At 36.0% G+C, this 26,332-nt stretch overlaps 1 protein-coding gene across 1 annotated transcript; it reads right to left on the reverse strand.

Moving 5' to 3' along the window:
• Nucleotides 1–25,904, reverse strand: ACSL5 (acyl-CoA synthetase long chain family member 5). The gene is made up of 20 exons (XM_032225450.1): nucleotides 25,722–25,904; nucleotides 25,377–25,485; nucleotides 24,237–24,301; nucleotides 24,054–24,155; nucleotides 20,203–20,302; nucleotides 15,844–16,022; nucleotides 14,400–14,432; nucleotides 14,249–14,300; nucleotides 13,159–13,232; nucleotides 12,951–13,028; nucleotides 11,955–12,089; nucleotides 7,191–7,325; nucleotides 6,746–6,841; nucleotides 5,886–5,958; nucleotides 5,540–5,628; nucleotides 5,334–5,450; nucleotides 4,021–4,164; nucleotides 3,675–3,776; nucleotides 1,782–1,853; nucleotides 1–733 (listed from the first exon to the last, which is right to left on the reverse strand). The coding sequence occupies exons 1-20, from the start codon at nucleotides 25,875–25,877 to the stop codon at nucleotides 596–598; spliced, it is 2,049 nt and encodes a 682-aa protein (XP_032081341.1). The 5' UTR covers nucleotides 25,878–25,904; the 3' UTR covers nucleotides 1–595.
• Nucleotides 25,905–26,332: the final 428 nt, after the last annotated feature.

Below are 26,332 nucleotides of genomic sequence, written 5' to 3' on the forward strand. Positions count from 1 at the left end.
TATTTTATTTTACTAAGTTTTTTCATATGCAAGTTTCAGTTAGCAAATATAGTCATTTTGTGCTTTAGCAGAATTGGATATACCAATTTAAAACATACGTATATACAATTGATGCTAATATATGTAAGTGCTCATCTATGAGTGGTACATACTAAAGGTAAAAGAAGTGTATTTTACAGTTTTAGATATGACAGAATCCCCCAAACATTATACATTACATTATCCTTGTTATGTAGTTAATATCTACTGTATGCCATAACAATTTAATCAAACAAATATAATGTCATATTCTTTTAATGGTGTGATAGAGTTCAATGTTTTCCCATAAGTTTTTAAATATGTTTTTAAACAATTTAAAACTTTTCCATTTCAATTAGGTTTATACAATAAAATAGTTTCCCCAGGGATTTTAAATAATTGAAGCCAGTTCAGTCTGCTTTGTCTTCCTGTGCATGTAACTCTAAATGGGACACTCTAACCTCCTAACAATACACACATACTATGTTTATTGGTTTCTTTTAGGAGTTTCCTTTGCCAGTTAGGCACTTTCATAATCCCCTGTCAATATGTCCAAATCAAGGTGACCTTCATTCTTTTACATGTCAGAAGCATAAAGAGCATCAATTTGACTCCTGAAGTGTTTGACGAGATCTGATCTTCTTGATTTCAGTGTTGGGGTTAAGAGTCCATTTTGAACTGAAAACAGTTCTGGATGAAGGTAGATGTATTTCACCTGGTGGAGAAAATATTTTGTCATAATCAAAAATGTTTGACACATATAACTACCATGAGTTACCATTTTATTGACAAATATGAAATCAAAGAATAATGTAACAGAGGGAACAGTCTATAGCACAAGTATCAAACTCAATCACGTCACATGATGTATTGCATTTTTTTTGCCTTTGTGAAGCTAGGATGGGCATGGCCTATGCATGATGCATCCAGCCTGCAGGCCGCCAGTTTGACATTTTCATTTCATTTTCATATTTATGGAATATTTATCTTCCACTGAATGTATATTCCTATCAGGGATCCAAGAGCTAACTCAATTTGGAATAATATGGTAAATGAACAGTGGTGGGTTGCAATTTATTTTACTACTGGTTTGCTTGTGTGCGCGTGTGCGATCACACAACACTTCTGCACATGTGCAGAAACATCTGGGCAGGTGGGCCGAGCCACCTGCCACCGCCACTACCAATTCGCCCAATCCGGCTGAACCAGCAGCAACCCACCTCTGGAAATGAAGCATTACCATTCAAGAATTCCTCCAAAACATAATTATTATTGTATTAATTGTTTGCTATTTGTCAAAGGCCAAGAATGGAGATTCAAACTATGTGCTTCAGAATATCAGAAATATGCCATTAAGAATTCTGAAGTCTTTTAGAAATCCATTGTAAATGATAAGATTAATTTGACTTCATTAGAACATCTAGGAATCACAAAATGTGCCAGGATTTATGATCACCAAACATATCCTGGTATTAGAATCTGTTCCAAATTAGGTATTATGGCACTTTTTTTGTTTATAAAATCAACCATCTTTTCAATACAATGAAACTACATTATACAATTCTTCATCCTACATATCAAATCTCAGAAGGGCAAAGTAGAAGGAAAATTTAAGGATGGCACAACTGTTAGGTGTTCATCATAGTGAGAGTTGAAATTTAATATAGAGAAAACAATACTTTCTCCATTGATTATTTTTTTACTCTTCTTTGAATTCATTACAAAAACCATCATCTTCAGCAATTTCCTAGATAATTACTTACTTGTTCAAAGGTCTTAAGGCCAGCTTCTTTTCCCAAATTGTTCATTTCCTTCAATATAGCATTTTTCACTACCTTGAAACAAAATGGAAGTTTAAAAAATTGAAACAATATTTAAAGTTTAACTGTTAACAGTTTATCACTTTAAATATTAAAAAATAATACTAACCTAAATGTATATAAAACTGATTTTTTGAAAGTGTAAGTCAAATATAGACTGAAAATACTTACATTACAAACAAACAAACAAACAAAAACAAGTAGTAAGCCTGGTTAATCTTTCTGCATGGTACACCAATTAAAGAAACTCAAACTTTCCACTTGAAATGTTTGCGGATAAATGTTAAGAAATGTCATTAAAATTTCTTCTATAAATTAATTCTTCCTAGTCAGCTTATTAATGGAAATCGTTTCTCTCATACCCTAATCCACTAAGATGAATTTGGTTTACACCAATATCTCATATTTTTCCTTTACAGATTTGATTTTCTCAATTAAAAGACATTTTATTTTTTCATATTAGAGATATCAGGAACTATCAACTCGTGCTACATAGATACACAAAACGTACAAGTAATCCTCAATTTACAATCATTCATTTAGGCCTGTTCAAATAACAACAGGACTTAAAAAATGACTTATGACCAGTTCTTGCACTTACAAACATCCCTACAATCATATGATCAATTTTGGGGCACTTAGCAACCAGCATGCATTTATGACAGTTATAGCATCTCAGGCCCATGCGATGGTGCCTCATGCCACCTTCACAGCTGGCTTCTGACAAGAAAAGTCAATGAGGGAAGCCGGATTCACTTAATAGCCACATGATTCCCTTAACAACTGTGTCAAAAAAGGTCATAAAATCAGGCACAACTCACTTAACCAGTGCCTTGTTTAGCAACAGAAATTCTAATCCCAGTTATAATATTAAATTGAGGACTACCTGTAATTAAATAATCAGTTCAGGTTACTGGTTATTATTATAGTCCTAAACTATAATTTCCACAAGGTACCTCTGGCCTATTCGGAGCTAAATACAATGCAAGATCTTTCCTAGATTAATACCCAACAAACTATCAGTTTTGCTCTGAACAACTCCATGGAAGATTATAATGCTCCTCAAAGTGCAAATATATAAAAACAATGCAAAGTGATATCAATATGTAACCTACACATAAACTTTCAGTTCATTCTATAATGTCACTTTGGAATGCTAAATGTTGATTTAGAATCATTGTTCTATTGGACAGCCTTTTTTCTCCCATTTCTAGTTATTTTGTTTAAATTTAATCTGGCAACTAGACAATTTTTATGGCATAAATAAATGCAAAAGTCATAAGAGGTTCCTGTTCTGATTTGATAAGTAATGATATTTCAGGACATGCATTTTTTTCCTACCATGTATACTGACACATTTATACATTATGCTAAAGCGTGATAGTTTTCCTATTGAAACCACTGCTACAGTGGAGGTCTTTATAATGTGTTCATCCAAAATCAAATAACCATATTGTAGCTTGCGTGACTTGTGAACCTAAATAACTAACACCTTATATAACATTTAATTATAGCAATAGCACTTAGACTTACATACCACTTCATACTGCTTTTACAGCCCTATCTAAGTGGTTTACAGAGTTAGCAAGTTGCCCCCAACAATCCGGGTCCTCATTTTATCCACCTTGGAAGGATGGAAAGCTGAGTCAACCTTGAGCCTGATGAGGATCGAACCTCTGAACTACAGCTAGCAGTCAGCTGAAGTAGCCTGCAATACTGCACTCAAACCACTGCGTCACTTCCGCTCTCTTTAAATTATAAAATTTAACTCAAACATTTTTATCTTACAAATTGAGGAATTTTTAATTCTTTATAAAGTAAAATGTATGTCCTTACTGAATTTTTGCAAAGATCTTCATATGAACCTTTTACTCCCAGGTTTTCTGCAAATGCTGGAAGAGTTTCTTCATCAGGAACTACTATACCCACCAAGAAAGACTGTTTCGGAAGCAATAGACATTCAAATTTTAGTCACCTTAGAAAAGAAAGTATTTATCCTCAAGATATTCTCTGAAACATACAAAATCCCTCCTTTTGGGGGAAGAGATTTCATGTTTGGTTAAAATTTGTTTGAGCATGTCATTTATTTGAAAGCCATAATTAAAAATTGAAAAGTAATCTTGCAATGGAGAGAACAGCCTTTGGGAATCAAGGTAGAACTCCCAAAGGAACATGTTGTTACCTGAAGGCTATCTCCATGCACAAAGACTTGTGCTACAGAAGAACTTCTGATGTAGATGTTTTCAATCTTTTCGGGTGCAACATATTCTCCTTGGGATAATTTGAAGATATTCTTCTTTCTGTCAATTATCTTCAATGCTTTATTCTACAAAAGAATGTAATAAAATGGGAATTGATAATTCATACAACAAAAAATGGAATCAATTACAGATGTTCTTACTGTGCCCTGTAACACTTGTGAGGAGCTTATTTTAATAATGATGGATGATTGCTTAATACCTGAAATTCAGGTTTTGTAACATGCAAGATTTAAAAGGTAATTACAATATCTAACCACTCACTACCCAGCTTTTAAGGCTTCCAAAACCATTCCCAGTCAAAATTGGAAACTGATGACAGGTTTTTTTTGGTTAAAGAGATTCCAGAAATTGATATTTTAGGCACTGATTTTTTTGCATACCTTAAATGGCCACCAAATAGTTACTGCTTAATAGTTAATACAAGAAACCACTTAGCACGCAAAGAAAACAATCGCAAGATCAACCTGTGTTTGTTACATATATAGTTATAGAGAACTTCAACTTGCAGTTACTGCTTTGCCATGCACAGCCTTCTGAGCTAGATTTCCAAACATTAAGTTAAGATGCCCTTTATTTTGGTCCGAATCAGTAATACATTGGGCCCTGATGACCTACAATTAACATTAAGGTGGGCACATTTATGTTATGTCATGATTTAATATTTGAAATCTTCATATTGATCTTTAGTTGCCATACAAGTCTAGAAATTAACTATTATAAATAAGGTTGCGTTAAGGAATTTATTTTTCCCCTACTGATATACTGATTACTAGATCCTTGTCTCGACTGACAGAAAATGAAGAAAAAAGTATACCAGCCAAAAATCTAATGAATTTGGGACATTAAATAAGGTAGGTATTCTTGAAATATATTCTGCCTTTCTACTTCAAGTCTTAACAAAAAATAAAAATATTCAGGGATTTTTAAAATCGTGTGTGTGTGTGTGTGTGTGTGTGTGTGTATAATCATATTTCATATTTCATTACATTAAGTGTTGCTCTTATTTAAGGTCATCCATATTATTGTACAAACAGGAGGAAATATGAAGACTAAGCCTAACTTTGGTATTATCTCATTTTATCTTAAAATATTCCAAGTATAATAGTAATTCTTTTTGCAAAGCAACACTTTTAAGCACCTGAAAACTGCTTAAGATATATTTTCTATAACTTACTTGCTACAATTATTAACAGTACAACGTAGAAGCCAAAACATTCCATTATTAATTGCTTACCGGCAACCATTTTCCAATATCTCCAGTATGAAGCCATCCATCCTTATCTAGTGCTTCTGCTGTTTTCTCAGGATCTTTCAGATAACCTTTGAATACATTTGTCCCTTTAATACACACCTATGAAATGTACACAGTGTTACTGTTCAATTGTTTTTGGTTCAAAAAGCTAAATTCAGATAATGTTATATTAGAAAAAATATACTTACTTCCCCTTCATTATTTGATGCAAAATAATTCATTTCTGGGACATCTTCCAATTTAATGATGTTGCAGGGTAGAGGAGGTCCAACATGACCTAAAGAACACAACCCAAAACAGTGTGACAATCTATGCGACTGGTGTTTTTTGTATAAATTTTGTAAAATTTATTAGAATAAGATTAAAAGAATTAAAAGGTGCAATTCCGAATGGAAATTCCTACACACGCTTAAACTAGAAGCAAACTTTAATATTATCGTCTGACCCTGATTTGAAAACCACCATAACTCATATATTTCCAAAATAATCTCCTCAATTCTAAATGATCCTAACATGAAAATTTAAGAAACCCACCTGCTTTCCAATCTCCAGGCATTGTGACTGTGCAGCCAGCTGTGCATTCTGTTTGACCATATGCCTCTACAATCTGATTAGGAAGAGAAAAGCTTGATTTATACAGTTCTTGAGATTCACTTGCAGTTCTGTGTTTTTAGCATAGATCATGACAAGATCGTTTTAATTACAGATTATTAAATCTCTGGCAGAAATTACTGTAACCCTATACTGACGAAATAAATGGTCCCATCTTCTGGTTGTGTTAACAACCATTAATAGTGTTATCTATGTCTGCTGCTGTGTATTTTAATTTTTGTGACTTTGATGACACTTTGCTTTCAATTGTTCACTGCCTGAGTCATTTGCTGAGAAGGATGGCCATACAAATCGAATCAATGAAACAAGTGTAACAGTACTTCCATGGTAGTAGAAGCAGCAGTAAGAAAATGATTTTAGGTTTAAAAAAGGTAAATTTTCATCAAACTACAACTTTTCATTACCATTTTGGGGATATGGGAAAGGGGAGAACCAACCAACTTGTGCCTACTGCCCACTTATTTTTAGAGAGAAAAGCCAAGGAATTTGTGGCTTTTCATTGACTGCAATATTGATAGGCCTGTTTAAAAAAACAATAACTTAATAATACAGTTGCTCAACCCAACTCAATCCTCAAGGTTATAAATTCACATATTTTTACAGTGACAGTTCTGTGACAGTTCCATTAAAACAGAAGCATATAAACTTGAATAGTCCTGAATCCTGATCACTACCACCATTTCAGGTCAGTCATTGACTTACTGCCTTGTGCACCTCTTAGCCAGAGATCAGCTTTAACAGAACTGGAAAGCCAAGCCATCCCTTCAGAATTCTGCACTTACATGACAGCCAAAGACTCCTCTGAAGAACTGTAGGATAGGCGGAGATATTGGAGCAGCACCAGTTACCATTGCTTTCAGCTTTCCACCTGTCACTTCCTGTCCAGCAATAAAAAAGAATCAGGATGTCAAGCCACTTTGAAAGAAATAATAACATAAGTTTTATATAGCTTGCCTTGTATTTATTTACCTTGACAAAAGTATATTAGATAATGTTCCACCTCCTCCCAAAGCACATTTTGCTTCTTCCTTTTTCATCCTGGTCAATTTTATTTTAATCGAACTTTTAATTTAAAATTTAAATTTAATGTCCCCATTTATTGCTTTAATGTTTTATATTGCATTTTAATTGGGTGATTATAAGTCACCTAGAGTTGCCTCTGGAAAGTTAGGTAACATATAAATTTAATAACAAATAGTTAAATAAAGTGTAAAGAGGAACATATACCTGAACTTTGCCAAATACTAGTTTGTCCCATATGCTATTGTTTCGGACAATGCCCTGCTTCACTTCAGCAAGTTTTCTGTTTAGAGCAACATTTAGCAGTAGTCGCTTGAATCTTGTTTGGGTACCACTTTGAATCTGCAAAATATTAGTTCACATAATGAGAAAGTCTACCTGATTTTCACAAAAATAAACTTGGTTCTTACTTTATGGTATGCATCAGGGGTGGGTTCTAGCTGGTGTTACCGCTGGTTCGCTCATGTGCACGCGCTAGATGTGTGCTGCATGTGCAAGCATAATCTAATGGAAATTGTACTGCGCATGCACAGAACTTCCAAAAAAGATGGCGGCGGCAACCAGGGAACCGGTTCACAGGCATGGCCAGCCTAGGTCGCTACCGGTTCTGCAACCCAGGCCAGCATACCACTACCAGTTCAGCTGAACCGATCTGAACCGGAAGAAACCCACCTCTGGTATGCATTGATATCAATGCTTCCCTACAACCAATTATTTTTCTAATCGGAATGGAATGTTGATACAGCTGACTGACAAATCCAGAGAATTGGTTAATTTGTCATTCATTTAAAACTGTGCTGCTGTATCAAGTGGTTGATTAAAAGTGATTAGAGAAAACCTGATCTGACTACAATACATCTAGTGTTATTTGAATGAACACCCTAAAGTATAATGTGCTTTGTTTGATTTATTGTACTTACAAATCTAACCACTGTAGTTTGCAAATAACTTTTGTATATTATTTAAAGCAAACTAGTTATGATTTATTTAACAACTCATCAGTAAAATATAGCTTAATTTGTGGTATGAACTCAATTAAGCAATGAATCTTATATTCTTCCTTTCTCACACCATTCCCCAAGAGCCCCTTAATTGTGGAGTCATTGGTGTTGTCTGAGCTTGGTTGTTTGTTTTCAAGTGTCTCATTACCCAAGTAACATCATCAATGCAAGTTTGCTCCTTGTTTGTACAAAGTCACTTGCCAGCCAGTGTTGGTGGAGTGTGGCTTTCTCATTGATAGTTCTTTGATTAGGGCATTGTTTTCTGCTTTTAACTTTAACTTTAATAGGATTTGTATGCCGCCCACTCCTTTGGGACTCTGGGCGGCTCACAACAAAAACAAGATACATTAAAAGATACAATATTAAAATTAATACAACATCCATTTCATCAAGTGGGGCTGGAAATTAATCAACAGCCCCAGGCCTGCCGGAATAGCCAGGTCTTGGTTGCTTTACGGAAGGCTGGGAGAGTGGTGAGTGTCCGGATCTCTGCAGGTAGCTCGTTCCACAAGGCCAGTGCAGCTACAGAGAAGGTCCTCCCTCGGGGAGCCGCCAGCTGGCATTGTCCGGTCGACGGCACCCGGAGGAGGGCCAACCTGTGTGATCTTATTGGTCGTTGGGAGGTGAATGGCAGGAGGCAGTCTCTCAGGTAGCCAGGTCCAATACCATGTGGAGCTTTAAAAGTAATGACTAGCACCTTGAAGTGGGTCTGGAGACCGATGGGAAGCCAGTGCAGCTCACGGAGGATAGGTGTAACATGGGTGTATCTAGGTACACCCATTATCACTTGCACGGCTGCATTCTGGATCAGCTGTAGTCTTCGGACACTCTTCAGGGGCAGCCCCATGTAGAGTGTGTTACAGTAATCCAGTCTTGAGGTGATGAGGGCATGGGTGACCATTCGAAGTGCCTCCCGGTCCAGATAGGGTCGCAACTGGTGCACCAGGTGAACCTGGGCAAAGGCCCCCCTGGTCACAGCCAACAAATGGTGTTCTAACGTCAGCTGTGGGTCCAGGAGGACACCCAAATTGTGAGCTCTCTCCAAGGGGCGGATAACTTCGCCCCCCAGGCTAAGAGGTGGAATGTCAGGACCATCCTTGGGAGGCAACATCAATAGCCACTCAGTCTTCTCTGGATTGAGTGCAAGCTTGTTCGCTCCCATCCAGACCCTGACAGCCTCCAGGCACTGGCACATCACTTCAACTGCTTCACTGAGTTGGCACGGGGCGGACAGATACAATTAAGTATCATCCACATATTGATGATATTTAATCCCGTGCTGGCGTATGATCTCACCCAGCGGCTTCATGTAGATATTGAACAGGAGGGGGGATAGGACCGAACCCTGCGGCACCCCATATTTGAGGGGCCTAGGGGTCGATCCCTGTCCCCCAACCAACACTGACTGCGACCTGTCCAAGAGGTAGAAGGAGAACCACCTTAGAACGGTGCCTCCCACTCCCACCTCCCATAACTGTCACAGAAGGATACCATGGTTGATGGTATCGAAGGCCACTGAGAGGTCAAGAAGCATTAGGATAGAGGAATGACCTCTATCCCTGGCCCGTCAGAGATCATCGGTCAGCGCGACCAAAGCAGTTTCAGTGCCGTAACCAGGCCTGAAAGGGATCCAGATAATCTGTTTCATTAGTTGAAAGGCCCCACCTTCTCAACAACCTTCCCCACGAATGGGAGGTTGGAGACTGGACGATAGTTGTTCAAATTGGCTGGATCCAGGGAAGGTTTCTTAAGGAGGGGTCTCACCACCGCATCCTTTAGGGGGTGCGGGAAGGATGCCTCCCAAAGAGAGGTGTTAACAATCCTCTGGAGCCAGCCATGTGTCACCTCCCTGCTGGCCGAGACTAGCCAGGAGGGACACGGATCCAGTAAACAGGTGGAGGCACTCACCGCTCCCATGGCCTTGTCCACTTCCTCAGGAGTGACAAGTTGAAACTCCCTCCATAAAATCCGATCAGGACCTTGATTGTTTGTCTGGTGTTTATCTAAGGTGACCAGATGTCCCGATTTCAGTGGGACAGTCACGCTTTATAACAATTTGTCCCGTGTCCCGGGGCGTTTTTAAAAAGTCCCGATTTTCTGGCTTCATGTTGAAAGCCCAGTGGATTTGCTTAAGAAATCCTAACCGGGGCAAGACAAAAGACACTCTGTCTAACTAACCTCTCTCTCAGTAATTTTATTGAAGATATTAAAATGTTAAAGCAACAAAACGGACCCCCCGCCGCCCCTTTTACCTCATTTTATAAGAAAAAATGACCAAGTACCATAGAGCTCCAGGAAATGCTTGGCTAGAGAAGCCGCGAGTGTTACTTCCTGGATTTTCCGGAGGGGAGGGGCACGGAGGTTGGAGGTCGGCTCGTGTGGAAAAAAAATGGTGACAAAGTTTCTTTGAAAAATATTTCCCTGACTAATTTCACCATTTTAATTTGCTCAGTTCTTTGTATTAACATCTATATCATTCTGGATTGACTTGGAGTGTTCACTTGTGCCTGCTGGTAAGTGAACTGGGTTTTTTCTTTTATTTTTTAATGTATTTTAAAATAATATTTTATTTATTGTGCATAGGATTTTTTAAAATAGTTTTATTCTTTGTGGATTCTTTTTTTAAATTGTCTTAGACTATTTAAAAAAAGATTCTATCCAAAATACAAAGTACCAGCTGCAGTTATTCACTTAAGAACTGTGGCAAGAAAGGTGGTATAGTGACCAAAGTTACAATGGCATTGAAAAAAGTGACTGATGACCATTTTTCACACTTAGCGACCATTTTCACACTTAGCGACCGTTGCAGCATCCTCATGGTCACGCGATCAAAATTTTGATGTTTGGCAAGAGTTACAATTTATATTTGTAAATTGTAGTTATGTTGAAAAAAAATTACAATACTATTTTTGCATTATATGAAAATTTTTGTTGCTCCGTATAAAATTTTTAATCAAGCCCCCCCCCTCCCATTCAAAGGTGTCCCTCTTTACCAATCTGAAAATCTGGTCACCTTATGTTTATCCCTGCTTATCTGGGCATTGGTTGCTGGGGAGCATGTGTTCTGTCTTTTTTGTTTTTTTCTTAGCTTTTTACTGTCCCTCCAAATGATATGTAAATATCATTTATCACTATATGTAATGGATAATTTGTCCAATAGCAATCTTCCAGGCATTCCCTAACATTTTTGAATTTAGTTAGTCTACTTTAGTCTAGGATGCTCACAGATTCCCAACTGAAATTATGGCTGAGTCTGGTAATGTATTATGAGATGAAGGAGGTTTCATTGCATCTTCTGACTGCTAGTTGATGTTTCATGCATATTCTCTTTCTTTTTCTGTTCTCTGTTCTTTTTATTATTTCGGTATATCAGAGTAATATTTTGGGTTGTATTCATGAGACTGCTATGGTTTCTAGAAGTTGTATTACAATTTCTGCTGTAAATCTTGAGATTGGGGATCCCATGGATATTCCTCTGATTTGTTAGTGTATTTGTCTATCAAACTGAAAGTAGGTAGAGGCAAAGGTTGAAAAATACATTATTTCCAGCAACCAACCCCCAGATCAGCAGGGATTAACAGCAGACAAGCAATCAATCAATAATATCCTACCTAAAGAAATAACAAGGAGAAAATCACATCTACCAATATTGGCAGGCTCCTGTATTTAAACAGAGAGCAAACTTCACACTCACTAGCATTGATAGTGTTACCTAGTTCAGTAATAAAATGTCTGTAAGCAAACAACCAAGATCAGAGAGCACCAAGGATTTCATAGCTAATACCTAAGCTACATATATTCTCTTCTGACTCCTTAATTCTCTAAAGCAGATTTTTTGTGGTAACAACAGATAAAATATGCTTCTATTTCTGTCAATGCATGGTTATCATGGCATTTAAGCTTAACCATATTTGTTAATAACTGTAGCTGTTTAAGGGAAGATGGTTTTGTATCAGAACACACTTTTTACCTTGTCATACATCCTATTGAGCAGCCGGGGCACTACTGGAAATAGTGTTGGCTTCAGTGCTTTCATGTCATCTACAAGAAGTTTTATATCACCTTGGAAGAATCCCACTTTTCCTCCAATGCTGTACACTGTAGTCTAGAAGGCAATGAGAGAATTGAGTTCAACCTTCTGCAAATCTATACGTTCCCATATTGTAAGAGTTATCTGATATCCAGAAATCAGATTAGATAGAGCTGACATGATTAGAGAGAAAATGAGACTACTGATTATAATCACAACAAAGAGAATGAATAGGAAACCACTTTCAGATCATACAGATTAAAGGTGTGACTCTAACAGTTCAATCATTCCCATATATATGGAAAGAACTAGTTTTGCTCTTCTTGTAACCAAGGAACCTAATCCACATAAAAGCATCACATGTTTGGTAATAAGGGCAAACCATAAATTAAAAGGGAGGAGATTTCAAAGTATTTCTAGCAAGACTACAACAGTCTTGTTTCCTATGCGATCTGCCTTATAACTCACAAGATTCCTTTTTATTGCCATGTACAAGTATACATCTGAACTAGACTGTGTTGTTTCTTTGTGTCATATAATATATGTGGGTATATGCATAATATTTATTTATTTAGTTAGTTATTTAGTTATATATTGAAAGTGGTGATCCTTTGAGAGCTGTATGCAACAAAATTTCATTTTAATGTATGCCAATTAGCATTTAAAGTGACAATAAAGTTATTCTAAATTGTAAATGACATATATTGCCTAAATTAATCCACATAAGAGTTTTTAAAAATCAAGAAAAAGCATGATATACAGTGGGTCTGCAAGGAATGGTCCAAAAATGTAACGGAGTCAATATGAGAGCCACAACAATGCAGTTGAAATTCTGCTATTTATGTGTGCTAAGTATGCAGGCCACTGTAAAAATGTGCAGAGCTTTGATTTATGGAAAAACACAACTTAGAAAATACAATTTAGAAAGGCATTTACCTGCACTACTCTTTCAAACATATGAGCTAGAGGAAGGTATGATATGGTTACATCTGATGAATCAAAATCAGCACTTTTCTGGGGAAAGAAAAAAAAATCAATAGTTGGGATCATAGTGCTGGTTAGTTCAGTTGTTGTAAAATGACAACAAAAGTTGTCCTTCTAAAATTCATGAACTGACAACAGTTAAAAACATATTACAACTTACTTCTATGATCTTCAGGAAGGAAGCAGAATTTGCAACAATATTTCCATGTGTTAACAAAGCTCCTTTAGGGTTACCTAAAAAGATATTTGGGACAAATATATTCTTGGCTCTCAAAAACTAGAGGACTAAACTCAATCTAGATTAAAAGCATATTGGTTGTGCTTTTTCAAATGTTGCCAAATTTTACTCTGAAGCACCCACTATTCTCTGCATGATTAACTTTTATTAGCATTAGTTATATAATTAAGTGTGGTGCCCATCATCCTTCCCCCACTATTTCTTGTTCTTGAAATTTTAAAGTATTACAAAAGAATAGCAGGTGCCTGGGGTAAATTGATGCGAATTGGGTGCAACTTCTGCTATCTGGATTAGAACACACTTGGAATCAAGATTCTTGTCTTTTCTCCAACAGGTTTAACATACTTTTAAAAAAGGTGATTGCAGGTAAATTAATCAGGACTTTTAAATTATACAATATATTACATGATTCTAATAGCAAAGTCACAATAAAATGACTTTTTAAAGAATGCAAAATAAGTGCCAACTCTCATGTCTGCATTAATAGCAATAGCACTTAGACTTTGAGTATATACCACTTCACAGTGCTTTACAGCCTTCTCTAAAGGGTTTATGGCATATTGCCCCTAACAATCTAGGCCCTCAGTTTACTGCGACAATTTGCTATTCAAAGGGTCAAAACCAGCAATTATGTGATACCTTTCAAAGGTATATATAGTGATAACCTTTCAAAATCTAAATAAATAGCATCAACAATTCTTAAGGCTGATCCAGATTGAAAGGACAAAACTAAACAACAGATTAAGAGTACACACATTACTTCTGTTAAGAAACCTTTGAAAGACATGCATCTTTTCTGAATTCCAGTAATTAACATACAATCATGGTGAAAGACTTGGTTTAAGATACATCTGACTTGGCAGAATTCATTTTTGCCCTTTGAATCTCAGTGCATCCATAAAAGCTATATTGGAAGCATTTTTGTTCAATCAGTAAATATATTATTATATTTAGGTCAAATATTATTTAAATAAATAAGACATCTGGCCTAATATTCCTTCAAATTACCCACCTGTTGTGCCACTTGTGAAACAAACAACACAAAGATCATCTGGTTTGGGAGGCTGAAATGAGATAACAATTTAATCCAAAGGGGTATTTAATATTACACCTGGTCATAAATGGGCAAAAATTGAGAAGTGAAGGGAAAAATTAGTACTTACAACTGGTCTGCTATAATTGTCTTTTCCTAGTGCCTGTATGGAAAAGGAGGAAAAACTACACTTGAAGAAACTTCGTAAAAATATTTTCAATGACATTTTCCTAAATAACTAAATTTCCAAATTGATAACTTGTTATATCTAAATGTGGGGAGACTCAGGACCAATAAAATATAGATAGTCCTCCACTTATAACCATTCATTTAATAATTGTTCACAGCTACAGCAACACTGAAAAAATAACTTATGGCCAGTTTTCATACATATGACTTGCAGTATCCCTGAAGTCACATGATCAAACTTAGGATGCTTGGCAACATATTGTCCTGGGATTGTCATTTGCAACCTTCCTAGGAAGCTTTTGACAAACCAAGTCAATAGAAGAAGCCAGATTCACTAATGACTGCATTTAACAACTGTAGTGATTTTCTTAATAATGATCAAAAAGGTCATAAAAGGCACTGGTCACTTAACAACTGACTTGCTTAGCGATTGAAGTTTTGGACTCAATTGTCATCCTAAATTGAGGACTACCCACAGTTTATTACATAAAGCAAACTTGAATTATATAATTCAGTGCTGGGGAATATGGTGGCCTACCAATATAGACTATTGTAAAACAGCTGGAGATAATAATTAACAACTATACCATCAATGGCATGTTTCCTAAATGTGACACATTAGAAATAGTAGAAGAGATATACCATTCCATCTACTTTTGCCAGTTTCTCCAAAAGACCTCTGTGTGACACAAAATCATGGATTAAAAGGCTGTATACCTAATAAGGTGTTCTTCTTATATAAAAGTGTAAAGAGCTAGAGATATTTTTTAATATTAAAGTCATGGTAGAATTGACTTCAAGGTGACAAGTTCATTTAATTTACCCTTCTATGAAGCTTCTATTCTGGGAGAATCATAGCTATCAAGAATCAATACAATATAATGTAGTGTTTTATTTGATATTGCAAGGCAAAATAGAGAGGAATGACTGTATGATATTAATGATTAGATTCAAAAATTTGAGATAACATTGTAACATCACCAGAATCTGCCTGATAATGTTTGTAAAAATGCATATAAGACTAGGAGGAGGATGGGTATGTGCAATGTCCAGTGAAGTCATAACTATATAGGTCAAATACTATACTTTTGGTTAAAAAAACTAAAAAGAATACATATAGCAAGAGTTTTTATTTTTAAAAAACTAGGGGGAAAAAGAATACACATAGCATGTTTTTATATTCTATTTCTCAAATAGGTCAACTTCTTCCAAAAGCATTAGAATATATTAGTGGTCTTTGAACATAACATTTAGTATTACTTGTTCTAAGACTCAAGATTATATTACAAAGAGAGACTTTAGTGAACATGTCTAATCTACTAGATTTAAGGCTAATTCTCAATTTCAGTCAAAGCAATGGTTTCTTAGAAAAATCAATCCAATACCTCAACTGCTTGAAAAGAAACTACTTCAATTCCCAATGTAACTCCTTTTTCTTTTAGGCTGCCATCAAAAGGATCCATCAGAATAATTGTCTTTAGTACTGGCATTTTCCCTTCCTTGCAGTTCTCCAGTATTGCGTCTGCTTTTTCGGGTTTATCACAAATCACTGTTGAGATGTCAGCTAAAAGAATACAGACAATTAGAATGTTTCATCTAACTTCCAGGTGGGAGATGAGGAAATATGAACACAAGGAGAGATTTTGCTTACTAGAATGCTTCCCTTTGATGTTTTTGTCATTGGCATCTTATTAAGTAACAAAGCTATTTGTCTCTGTAACAGTTTCAATAACTACTTTGGATAGACTTTATTTTGCAGCTTGTGCTGTCAGGATTTGGCAGCCTACTTTTGATAGCATCAGGGAATATCAGAAAGGACACTCAAACATATATGACTGATACAATTTTGGATTTGCCTAGTCCTAATCCATATTCATTCCATCATCCCTCCCAAATATAGGAAGCAAAACATGTGTTCAAGTGCCTCAAAATGTTGTTTTAAGAGCACTGTGCTAGTAGCAGAGGCAAATCTTTCTACTTTCTCAAATAAACATTATTAAGATTCCCTCTTGGATTGGTCTAATGCAGGAAAATAGTGGGAAGGAGGGTATTAATAGCAATAGCACATAGACTTATATACCACTTGACAGTGCTTTACAGCACTAAGTGGTTTGCAAAGTCAGCATATTGTCCCCAACAATCTCCCTCATTAATATTATTAATAATAATTATTATTAAATTGATTATCCCTTATATATATAGCTTTATGAAAGGACCATCAAGCTACCACTGTGTGATCTTCTGAAGCTTGTTCCATGTGTTAAGGGAGAAAGCGGCTTGTCTAGACTGGCAAAGGAAGCCCATTATGAATATACTTATCCCAAGAGAAACCTCTTCTGTACAATTAATCTTAACAAGCTTTATTGCTAAGTTGTGATTCATTGTTGTGATTGTGATTTTTTTTACAAGTAAAGCATTATTGGTCATCTAATCACTGAAATTAAAGAACCAATTAGTTTTACCTCCAACTGAATTTTCATTGTTATTTTTGTTATTGTGATACCGACTTTATTAAGCTAAATGAAGTTCCAGAATCTAATATTTTTGATGTTATTCCACAGATTCAGTTAGTAAAAGCCTTGAATCTACCTTATTTCTAATATGCTGAACCAGACTGATATTAAAAGATATAATTGCCCAAGTTATAAATAAACTAATGAATCTGGAGTAATGGTTAATTTCTGGGGAGTACCGGTTAAAGCATAAAATTCTGGAAACAAGGTTGCCATCCATCATCAGCTATACTCTGGTTTCTCTTCAGATCGTATAAATCATCATCAGCTATAGAAGTTCATTAGGTAACTCTGTTTTCCAGCAAAATCTACTTTATAATATCGTTGTGGGAAGAAAGGAAGATGGCAGCACATGGACCACCTCTTGTAGAGAGGCAGGGTAAAAATCCACTAAATGAAAATGAATAAAGAAACAGATTATTATTATTATACAATTGTATCACAGCGGCCAGTTGTTTCGCCGGATTTGGCATTGGTTACTAGTCGGGCCCCACCCAGGGGCCTAGGACGTCGTAACGTATTTTCGTAATATGCGTGCAGATCCAAGCAGTGCGGCTTTTTGCATTTGACTGATGGTGATTTTGTCAATTTTTAACTGTTTTAAATGTAATTCCAGTGCTTTTGGAATAGCACCCAGTGTGCCAATTACCACTGGAATTACCACTGCTGGTTTGTGCCATAGTCGTTGAATTTTGATTTTTAAGTCCTGGTATCTTGCGATTTTTTCATGTTCCTTCTCGGCGACCCTGCTATCACCTGGTATTGCAATGTCTATGATTGTGACCTTATTTTTCTCAACCAGTGTGATGTCTGGTGTATTATGCGCCAGTATTTTGTCGGTTTGTATACGGAAATCCCACAAGATCTTGACCGTCTGATTTTCTGTGACTTTTTCAGGCTGATGTTCCCACCAGTTTGTTGCTGTTTTAATATTATAATTTTTGCACAAATTCCAATGGATCATTTGTGCTACTGAATTGTGCCGCAATTTATAATCAGTCTGCGCGATTTTTTTACAGCAGCTGAGTATGTGATCAACAGTTTCGTCAGCTTCTTTGCAAAGTCTGCATTTGGCATCATCAGAGGATTTTTCGATTTTGGCCTTAATGGCATTTGTGCGGATAGCTTGTTCTTGCGCAGCCAGGATTAGTGACTCTGTTTCTTTCTTTAATGTACCTGTTTTTAACCATAACCAAGTTTGTTCACTGTCCACTTTAACTTTTATTTTTTCCAGAAATTGACCATGCAGTGCTTTGTTCTGCCAACTCTCCATTCTTGATTTTATCACATCTTTTCTGTATTCTTGTTTTGTCTGTTGGGCCTTCAGTAGATTTTTGTTCTTTACTTCGATTAATAGATGTTCTTGACTTTCTTTTAAATAATGCATGTTTTTCTTCTTCAACTGTTTGCTTCACTTGTAATAATCCTCTGCCACCTGATTTTCGGGGCAGATATAGTCTATCAGTATCACCACGTGGATGTAAACTGTAGTGCATTGTCATTAGTTTCCTGGTTTTTCGGTCCAAAAGGTCCAAATCAGCTTGTGTCCAGTTAACTATGCCAGCTGTGTATCTTATAACTGGTATTGCCCAGGTATTTATGGCTTTGATTGTATTTCCACCATTCAATTTAGATTTCAAAATTTTCCTAACTCTGTTGGTGTACTCTCGCCTGACAATAGTTTTTACTTCTCCATGCTTGATGTTATCCAACTGCAGAATGCCTAAGTATTTGTAGGCTTCATTTTCTTTGCATTTAATTAGTTGGCCATTGGGCATTTCAACTCCTTCAGATGCAGTGATTTTGCCCCTTTTTATGGATACAGTGGCACATTTTTCCATGCCAAACTGCATTGAAATATCGGTGCTAAATACTCGGACTGTATTTGTCAATGATTGGATTTCTATTTCTGACTTTCCATAGAGTTTCAAATCATCCATATATAGTAAATGCGAAATTTTTTCAGCTTTTTTGGCTGTTTGGTAGCCTAATTTCATTTTTTTAAAGATTACTGATAGTGGGATCATTGCGATGATGAAGAGAAGAGGTGAAAGTGAATCACCCTGGAAAATAATAATAATAATAATAATAATAATAATAATAATAATAATAATAATTATTATGTGGTTAATCTTTGGTGAGATTCATGGCCTTTGGGACTGGTTGGTAGCTCAACAGCTCGAGTCCTAACCAAGGATCTAAGAACTATTAAGGTAATGTTGGAGGATATAAGCTGTTCCAAGTAGTGTGGTTTTTTGTAGAATCAGAATGTTCAAGTCTGATAAATTTAGAATTTCCAAATAGCGAGGTAGCCCTTTAGGTATTGCTCCAAGGGCTCCAATTATAATTGGGACAACAAACAATTTATTTTTCTACAGTTTTGCTGTACTCAAATCCAAACTTCTGGCAGTTTCCAGTGAATGGTTTTAGCAACTTGATCATGGCGTTGTAGGTAGTCAGTTTGTGAAATTTTGCTGCACCCACTGATCAAATGGTTGACTATCTCATCTTTCTCATTATAAAGGTGGCATTTGCTGTTGGTGGTATCATGCTGAATTTTTGCCTTCATGCAATTTGTAGCTAAGGCTTGTCAAAATAAAGCATTCGGTTTCTTTTTTCAGTACTCCTGATCTTAAACAATTCCAAGTTATCTTTTGGTCAGCTTTGCCTTCAATACTTTTCAAGTATTGGCCATGTATAGCTTTGCTATTCCAATTTTCAGCTCGCTTCTCAATTACTTCCTTCTTGTATTCAGCTTATGACTTTGTTGTTGTTGTTATTTGCACAATCAGCCGGATGTTCAGTCCGGGTTTGGCATTTTTGTCTACCTATCGAGTCCTTACCAAAGACCTGGGATAGGCAAATCTGGATGTTTGATGGTGTTACAGATATCGTCGCAGGGTGGAAGCAATTCCAAGCAATTCCAATTGCCTTCTGCAATTGACTATTGGCAAATTTGTCAATGCCTATGGTGTTCAATTATTTTGGGACTGCAGTTGTTTTGGGACTGCACCCAAGGCACCTATTACTATTGGTACTACCACTGCTTGACTTTACCATAATCGTCATCATTGTCCTCCTCTTCCTCCTCCTCCTCCTCCTCATCATCATCATCATTATTATTATTAATAGTTGGAATTACAAACACTTGAGAAATTGATGAAATGTTTCCATTTCTGGATTTTCTCCATGAATGAATGAATGAATCCCCATTCAGAGGAAAAGTCTTACCTTTATTGACAATGTACACAGTTGCTTCTGCACCCAAAGTATCATAAAGGGGAACTACTACCATTGAGTAAGTGTAGCAGGCAAGCTCTGAGATGATACACTATGTAGGAAAATGGGGAGGGGGGGAGAACATATCATTCTATATTCAGGCTGATCATTCTCCTGTCAGAGTACTAAGTAACTGCAGCACTTGTGTAAACAGAACATACTAAATGCTCTTTAGAAAATCTTTTGTACAGCACATATTAATTCTATAAAAATAGTCAGAATTCCAATTCCACTTGGATTATTTTATCCAACACTAAACAATAATAATTCAAACATAGTAGGGAAAGAAAATCCTCTATATTATATATCATTTAATGTGTGGATGGCCCAGGGGAGTGAGGGGAAGACACCCTGCTTAGAAAATAATCAGTCAACAGTGGCTGGAGTCCCAGTGATTTAATGGTTAGAGGAAGAAACTTAAGAAGGACCCAAAATAATGGATCAAGCAGTTAAAATTGACAGCAAGAAGTCTGCATTTTTTGTATTGCCAAGATTCTGTTAATATAGCCTTATAATATAATAGAATTAGTTCATCTAGCTGTTTCTCCTGTCCAGTTTATCTAGGAGGGAGGAATAATATATGTACTGGGAATGCCAAGAATTCAGGGAGTTGACAGGAAGTTCTTCAGCTGGACAGACATGGGGGGGGCTGTTCTCAAGAGCCTCACATGAACCCTGTTTGACAAACCAAATTCGAGGTCCATTTGGACCTGAACCCCCTGGAGGGGTGGGCGAAGAGGACAGTGTCTCATTAGACCCAGGGGGAGGCAACAGATCCCTCGCAGGTCGGAGATTTGTCTTTTGAATCGAAGTCGGGACTACAGCCTATAAATATGGCTAACAAGATGCAGAACTTCATGTCAAATCAAAAGAAACAACAGGAGAGTTCAGAAGAGTTGAACAGGAAAACCTGGAAACGGCAAATAAATCTTGAGAACATAAATAATATTGATGGTCAGATTGGAACTTTTCCAAAAAAAGAAAGAAAGGGAAAATGGAGGGTTGAAACACCAGCTCCCCAAAAGTTATTTTTGAAACAATTTTGGACAGAAAAGAGGAAGCAGAGAAATGACAAACCCACTTAAATATAAATTTTAAACTTGGTTTTGGATTTAAAAAAGAAACCAAACACTTTGAAAGATTTATTCTGTTTGAATTTTTTCCAATTGATAAATCTTAACTCCCCCCCACCAAAAAAAGGAGGAGGAGGAGGAGGAGGAGAACAACTTCTTCTTACTGATAACTGATAACCTAACTTTGACTGTGTGAGAAGTTTTAATTAACCAACTGCCATAAATCAGAACTTTGAAAAGTAGGAGGCAAAGGAAAATACCCGACTCTCCCAGGCCTGTTTCAAGAGATATATTGGGAGCAGCTACAAGAGACCAGACCCGGTAAGGGAAAGAATAACAACAAAATAATAACGGAATCCAAACTGGGAAATATAAAGGGCTGGTTTTTTTTTGGGGGGGGGGTTTGCTTTCTTCTTCCTTTTATTCACTCAGCAAAAGAGTAAGATCACCCCAGCTTCTCTTCTGGTTTGAATTTAAGGTGGTCTCCAGAGTCTTGAAGTGGGATTTGTATAGCTAACTGCAATTTTGGATCTGGACATTAAGGAAGAACAAAAGACTAAGATGGCCACCATCATTTTTCCCCACAGCAATTGAAGCAGACAAACTTAAGGTGGAACAGAACTCTGAAATAAGAACTACATAACTGTATATAATTAACTGTGACTTTAGAATTGGACATCATGGAAAACTGGGAATTTGAAGAACTATGTGGAATTTTAAAGAATATACATAAATCAGTAAAATCAAGCCTAATTAGAATTTTGAATCCAGAGAAGCAGATAGCTATAGAAGTACTGAAAGAATAAAGGGGGCAAGACATTGAAGGGGTAGAAGAGGAGGGAAATAAAAAGCAGACAAAAAACTCCTTTGATCCTGGCAATGGTGTAGGGAAAATTGTGAAAAGGGGAGGTGACCCAACAAAAGGGAAAAGAAAGCTGACAAAAGTGATCTTGGAGAATGTTAGTGGTATAAGGAAAATTGAAGCAAGAGGTTACCCCCCCCCCCCAACAAAGAGAAATATAAATTATTCCTTTGGTCACCTGGGAAAATTTGAAGGGAGTAGATATGCTAAAATAAAGAAAAGGGAGAAGACAGGAACAAAGAAGTGGGACAAAAGACTTACCAGGAAAAAACCCAGATAATTAGAAACTACTATATGGGAAAATATAAAGTTAAAATAAGGGCTTTATTCCTAAATATGATAATAAAATGGGACTTTCTATTTGGTTGAACATAATAATGGAAAGATAACTAAATAAAGTTAGAATATATGGAATATGGATAAATATGAAACATATGGGGAGCTTGTAAAGCAGAGATTTGTGATTTACCTTTTTAACATGATAATTAAATTGAGTTGTGAATTGAGTGAATATGATAATAGAAGGACAACTAAGCATGGATTAAAATCTATGTAACATGGACATATATAGAACTTTAAGATGATGAACAAAGTAAGATGTTTATTGCTTGTTACTTTATATAATATATTAAGGGAAGTATAATAAACACCAAACAGCGAAGATTGTCATCTAGAGATAACTAAAGGTAATCTAATTCAAGGTATAGAAAAATGGAGAGGGAATATGAAATATACCTACAATGGGAAACTATTGTGATAAAAAGACAGAATCACAAATTGGGTGCATATAAGGATATATATCTATATAAAGATGAAGAGAATAGCTGGGAATTGTAACCAGGTCTACAGCTCGACCAAAATTAGGTTGGTTTTTAAAAAAAAACACGACTATACATGTATACTTTTCTGTTATATCACTTTTTTACTAAAAAAGAGGAGAAAAATTAAATATGCATATTGAAAAAGAATTATAAATACCATCAACATAAAAGGGAGCTTGCTAAGAAGCTGAAATACACAAGTAAATGAAATGAAGAGTGGGAAGTAGAGGAGAAAGGTAAGGGAAGAAGAGATGGGAGAGAGGGCAAGGGGAGGGGGAAGAGAAGGAGAGAAATAAGGAGTGGTAAGGGGAGGGAGAAGAAGGAGAGAGGAGGGGGAAGTTGAGAAGAGAAGGACAGGGAAAAAAGGAGATAGGGACGGGGAGGAGAGAGGGAAAAGAAAATGATTGATAAAGTGCAAATATGGTGTATGTAGAGCAGAAGAGCCAATAATTGGTTTTTGGGAGTTGTTGGTAAGATGAATTGAGGTAAACATTTAACAATACAATATGATGTTGGTTATGTAATAGTATACATGTGATTATATGTTATGAAAATGGAAAAATAAAAAACTTTTAATCAGAAGAATGCCAAGAATTCAGTCAGTTGTCTTCATTTATTGTACAGGTAGTCCTCAATGTACAGCCATTTGTTTAGCAACAGTTCAAAGTTATGACAACCTGAGAAAAAGTAATTTATCACCCATCCTCAATATTACAACCATTGTACTACTCATTGTGAGTGCTTGGCAACTGGCTAACATTTATGATAGTTACAGCATTGCCCAGTAACATGATTGTAATTTGTGACCTTCCTAGATGTCTTCCAACAAACAAAATAAATCAGGAAAGCCTCATTCACTTGACTGTATGATCCGCTTAATGACCATGGTTAAATAATCATAAAATTGGACCCAGTCATGGTGATGAACTTGCTTATGACCACATCACTTACCAACTGAAATTTCAGTCCCAACTGTAGCTATTAAATCAAGGACTACCCGTAATTAAATTAACCAGTTCAGATAACTATTATAGTTCAACAAAGTACCTCTGGCCTATTCTGAGAAAAGATGCCAATGAATTGATCCGATGAAGGTTTACATCCTTTGTACAAAAGGCCTGATCCCAAATATTCAGCTCTGTCCAGGACCTATAGATAGAAGTGAAAATTGGTTGTTCTTCATATTTGCAAAATGTTTGGATTCTTCATACAAATTTCTCTAGAACCAACCTGCTGATAAGATAGCCACTGGTATGGTTGCTTTGGTTTTCGATATCCTAAGCAAGAACCATTTTCTGCAAAAAGAAAAATGTGTGCTTAAGGAATACTGAAAATTATTGAATGTCAGTGTGCTTAATTTAATGGAACTTTCAATAAAATTTCAAATATAGTTGCTGTTAAGCAGTGCTTTTAAAGTGCAAGGGTTAACAATGGTTTATCTGTAATATTAAACATTTTGGTTTAAATGTACAGGAATATATTTCCATTTAAAGAATTATATTATACTCTGTCTGAATGTTGATTAGAGAAGTTTTAAAAAATATATAAAGTCATTTCAAGAGCTATTACTTATTAGAAATCTTCCAATAGCTTTTATTTTCTATTGTTCATTGTCATAGTTAAATAATGAAGTGCCTTAATTAAGAGAGAATAAACAGCATGAAGGTAACTGAAGCTTCATATTTTGATCTATTTAAGCATAGCAACACTGAGTACTTGTGGGCCAATGAAATGAGGCCAAATAAATAAATTATCTGTGATGAGCTATTCCCGTTAGGGTTGAAGGCTTTCATGGCTAAGCCAGGCACTCTTTCTCAGCCCACCCAACCTCCTCATAGGATTGTTGTAGGGAAAATCTGAGGATGTGCTGGATATGTCCTCTATGTTGAGTTACTTGTAAAAATAATAAAGATGGAATACAAATAAATAAATAAAGGATATGTTAATGGGGAAGATGCTATGTTTGTTCTTCTCCCTAGTACTGTAAGTCAAAAAAGTATCTTAAGTTATATGCATGGATAGCTGAAATCAGGGAAATATTTAATTAACTAATCCTTCATCAGATCTGTGTTGTGTTTCAGATTCAAAGGCAAAAGCCTTTGAACCCTAACCATAAATATCCTAGAAAGATCATGATCTATAGTTTTTCCAATGCAACTAGAAACCAATATGCCAAAAGGAATCCTTCCATAGCATTTTATTGTTAAGCTGTTGTTAAATGCCACAAAATGAAAAGTGCTACACAATCCATTTCAATTGTGATAGGATGCAAGGCCAACCATTCAAATTAATACCAGGATAGAAAGTATCTAGACATCAATGATCATAGGATTTGATGTATCAATGTTCTTGGACTATTTAGCCACTCACCTGATACAGAACGTCCTCTTTTGAATCCTTCATATAAAGTTTTTGCATCCTCAAAGTAATAAGACAGAAGCTCTCCTTCAGGAATAAGTGTACTTCTTCTACCTCCTCCCTACATCAAGGAATCATTACTGTTAATTTGTATCTCCATAGAAAATGCATTTCATAACCCCTTAACCAATCTGAGTTCATGTTTTTCTGACTTAGTTGTCAAATATAGCCAGTGCCAGACTAAGTCCCCACTATGATCACTTCTTTGGAAGCCGGACGCTTTTAATGGAAAGGCCACATTTGGGGTGGTGAGGAAACACAAAATTCACTTATAAAGAGACCCAGCATTTCTTTTACCTCAGTGCCAATAGATTGATTGTTGAGGTCAACAGGCATTACAATTGGTTTGGGTTTTGTTATCAACCATAGAAAAATTGTTGTTCCAAAAGTAATAAGACCAATCAAAGCAGGAGTAGGGAGTGGTGAAAATAAGAGTTGAAGTATCCAAATCATTCTGATGAATTATTTCTGCCAGACTGCTGAATCCTAAAATAAGAGGAATCAGAAAACAGAATTCCATTACAAAATGGAGATAATAATAGCCATAATCATTTAAATTGGTCCTTGTGCATTTTTAATTTAAGCCAAACAATGTATTTGTTAACAGTCTGAAACTATTATGTAGGTCATTGGTACATGTTATTTTCACCTATCTTTGTATTCTATACCCTATTAAAATAATGAAGAGTTAAAGGGGACAACTAAGAATCAGATTGTACTGTTAATGCCCTTTGCTTAGAAGGCAGATTAAATATGAAATAAATAATTCCTGATAACTATGGTACTTCAGGACCTGATAGTTACACATACACCACTGCTAAACTAAATTAAAGTGAATATGAAAATCCAATTATTTACAAACAAGGTGAGCTCAAAAGCTGAGCTCAAAACAAACGTAGCTCAAAATA

This window comes from Thamnophis elegans, chromosome 10 (assembly GCF_009769535.1).
Source record: "Thamnophis elegans isolate rThaEle1 chromosome 10, rThaEle1.pri, whole genome shotgun sequence".
Taxonomy (NCBI): Eukaryota; Metazoa; Chordata; class Lepidosauria; order Squamata; family Colubridae; genus Thamnophis; species Thamnophis elegans.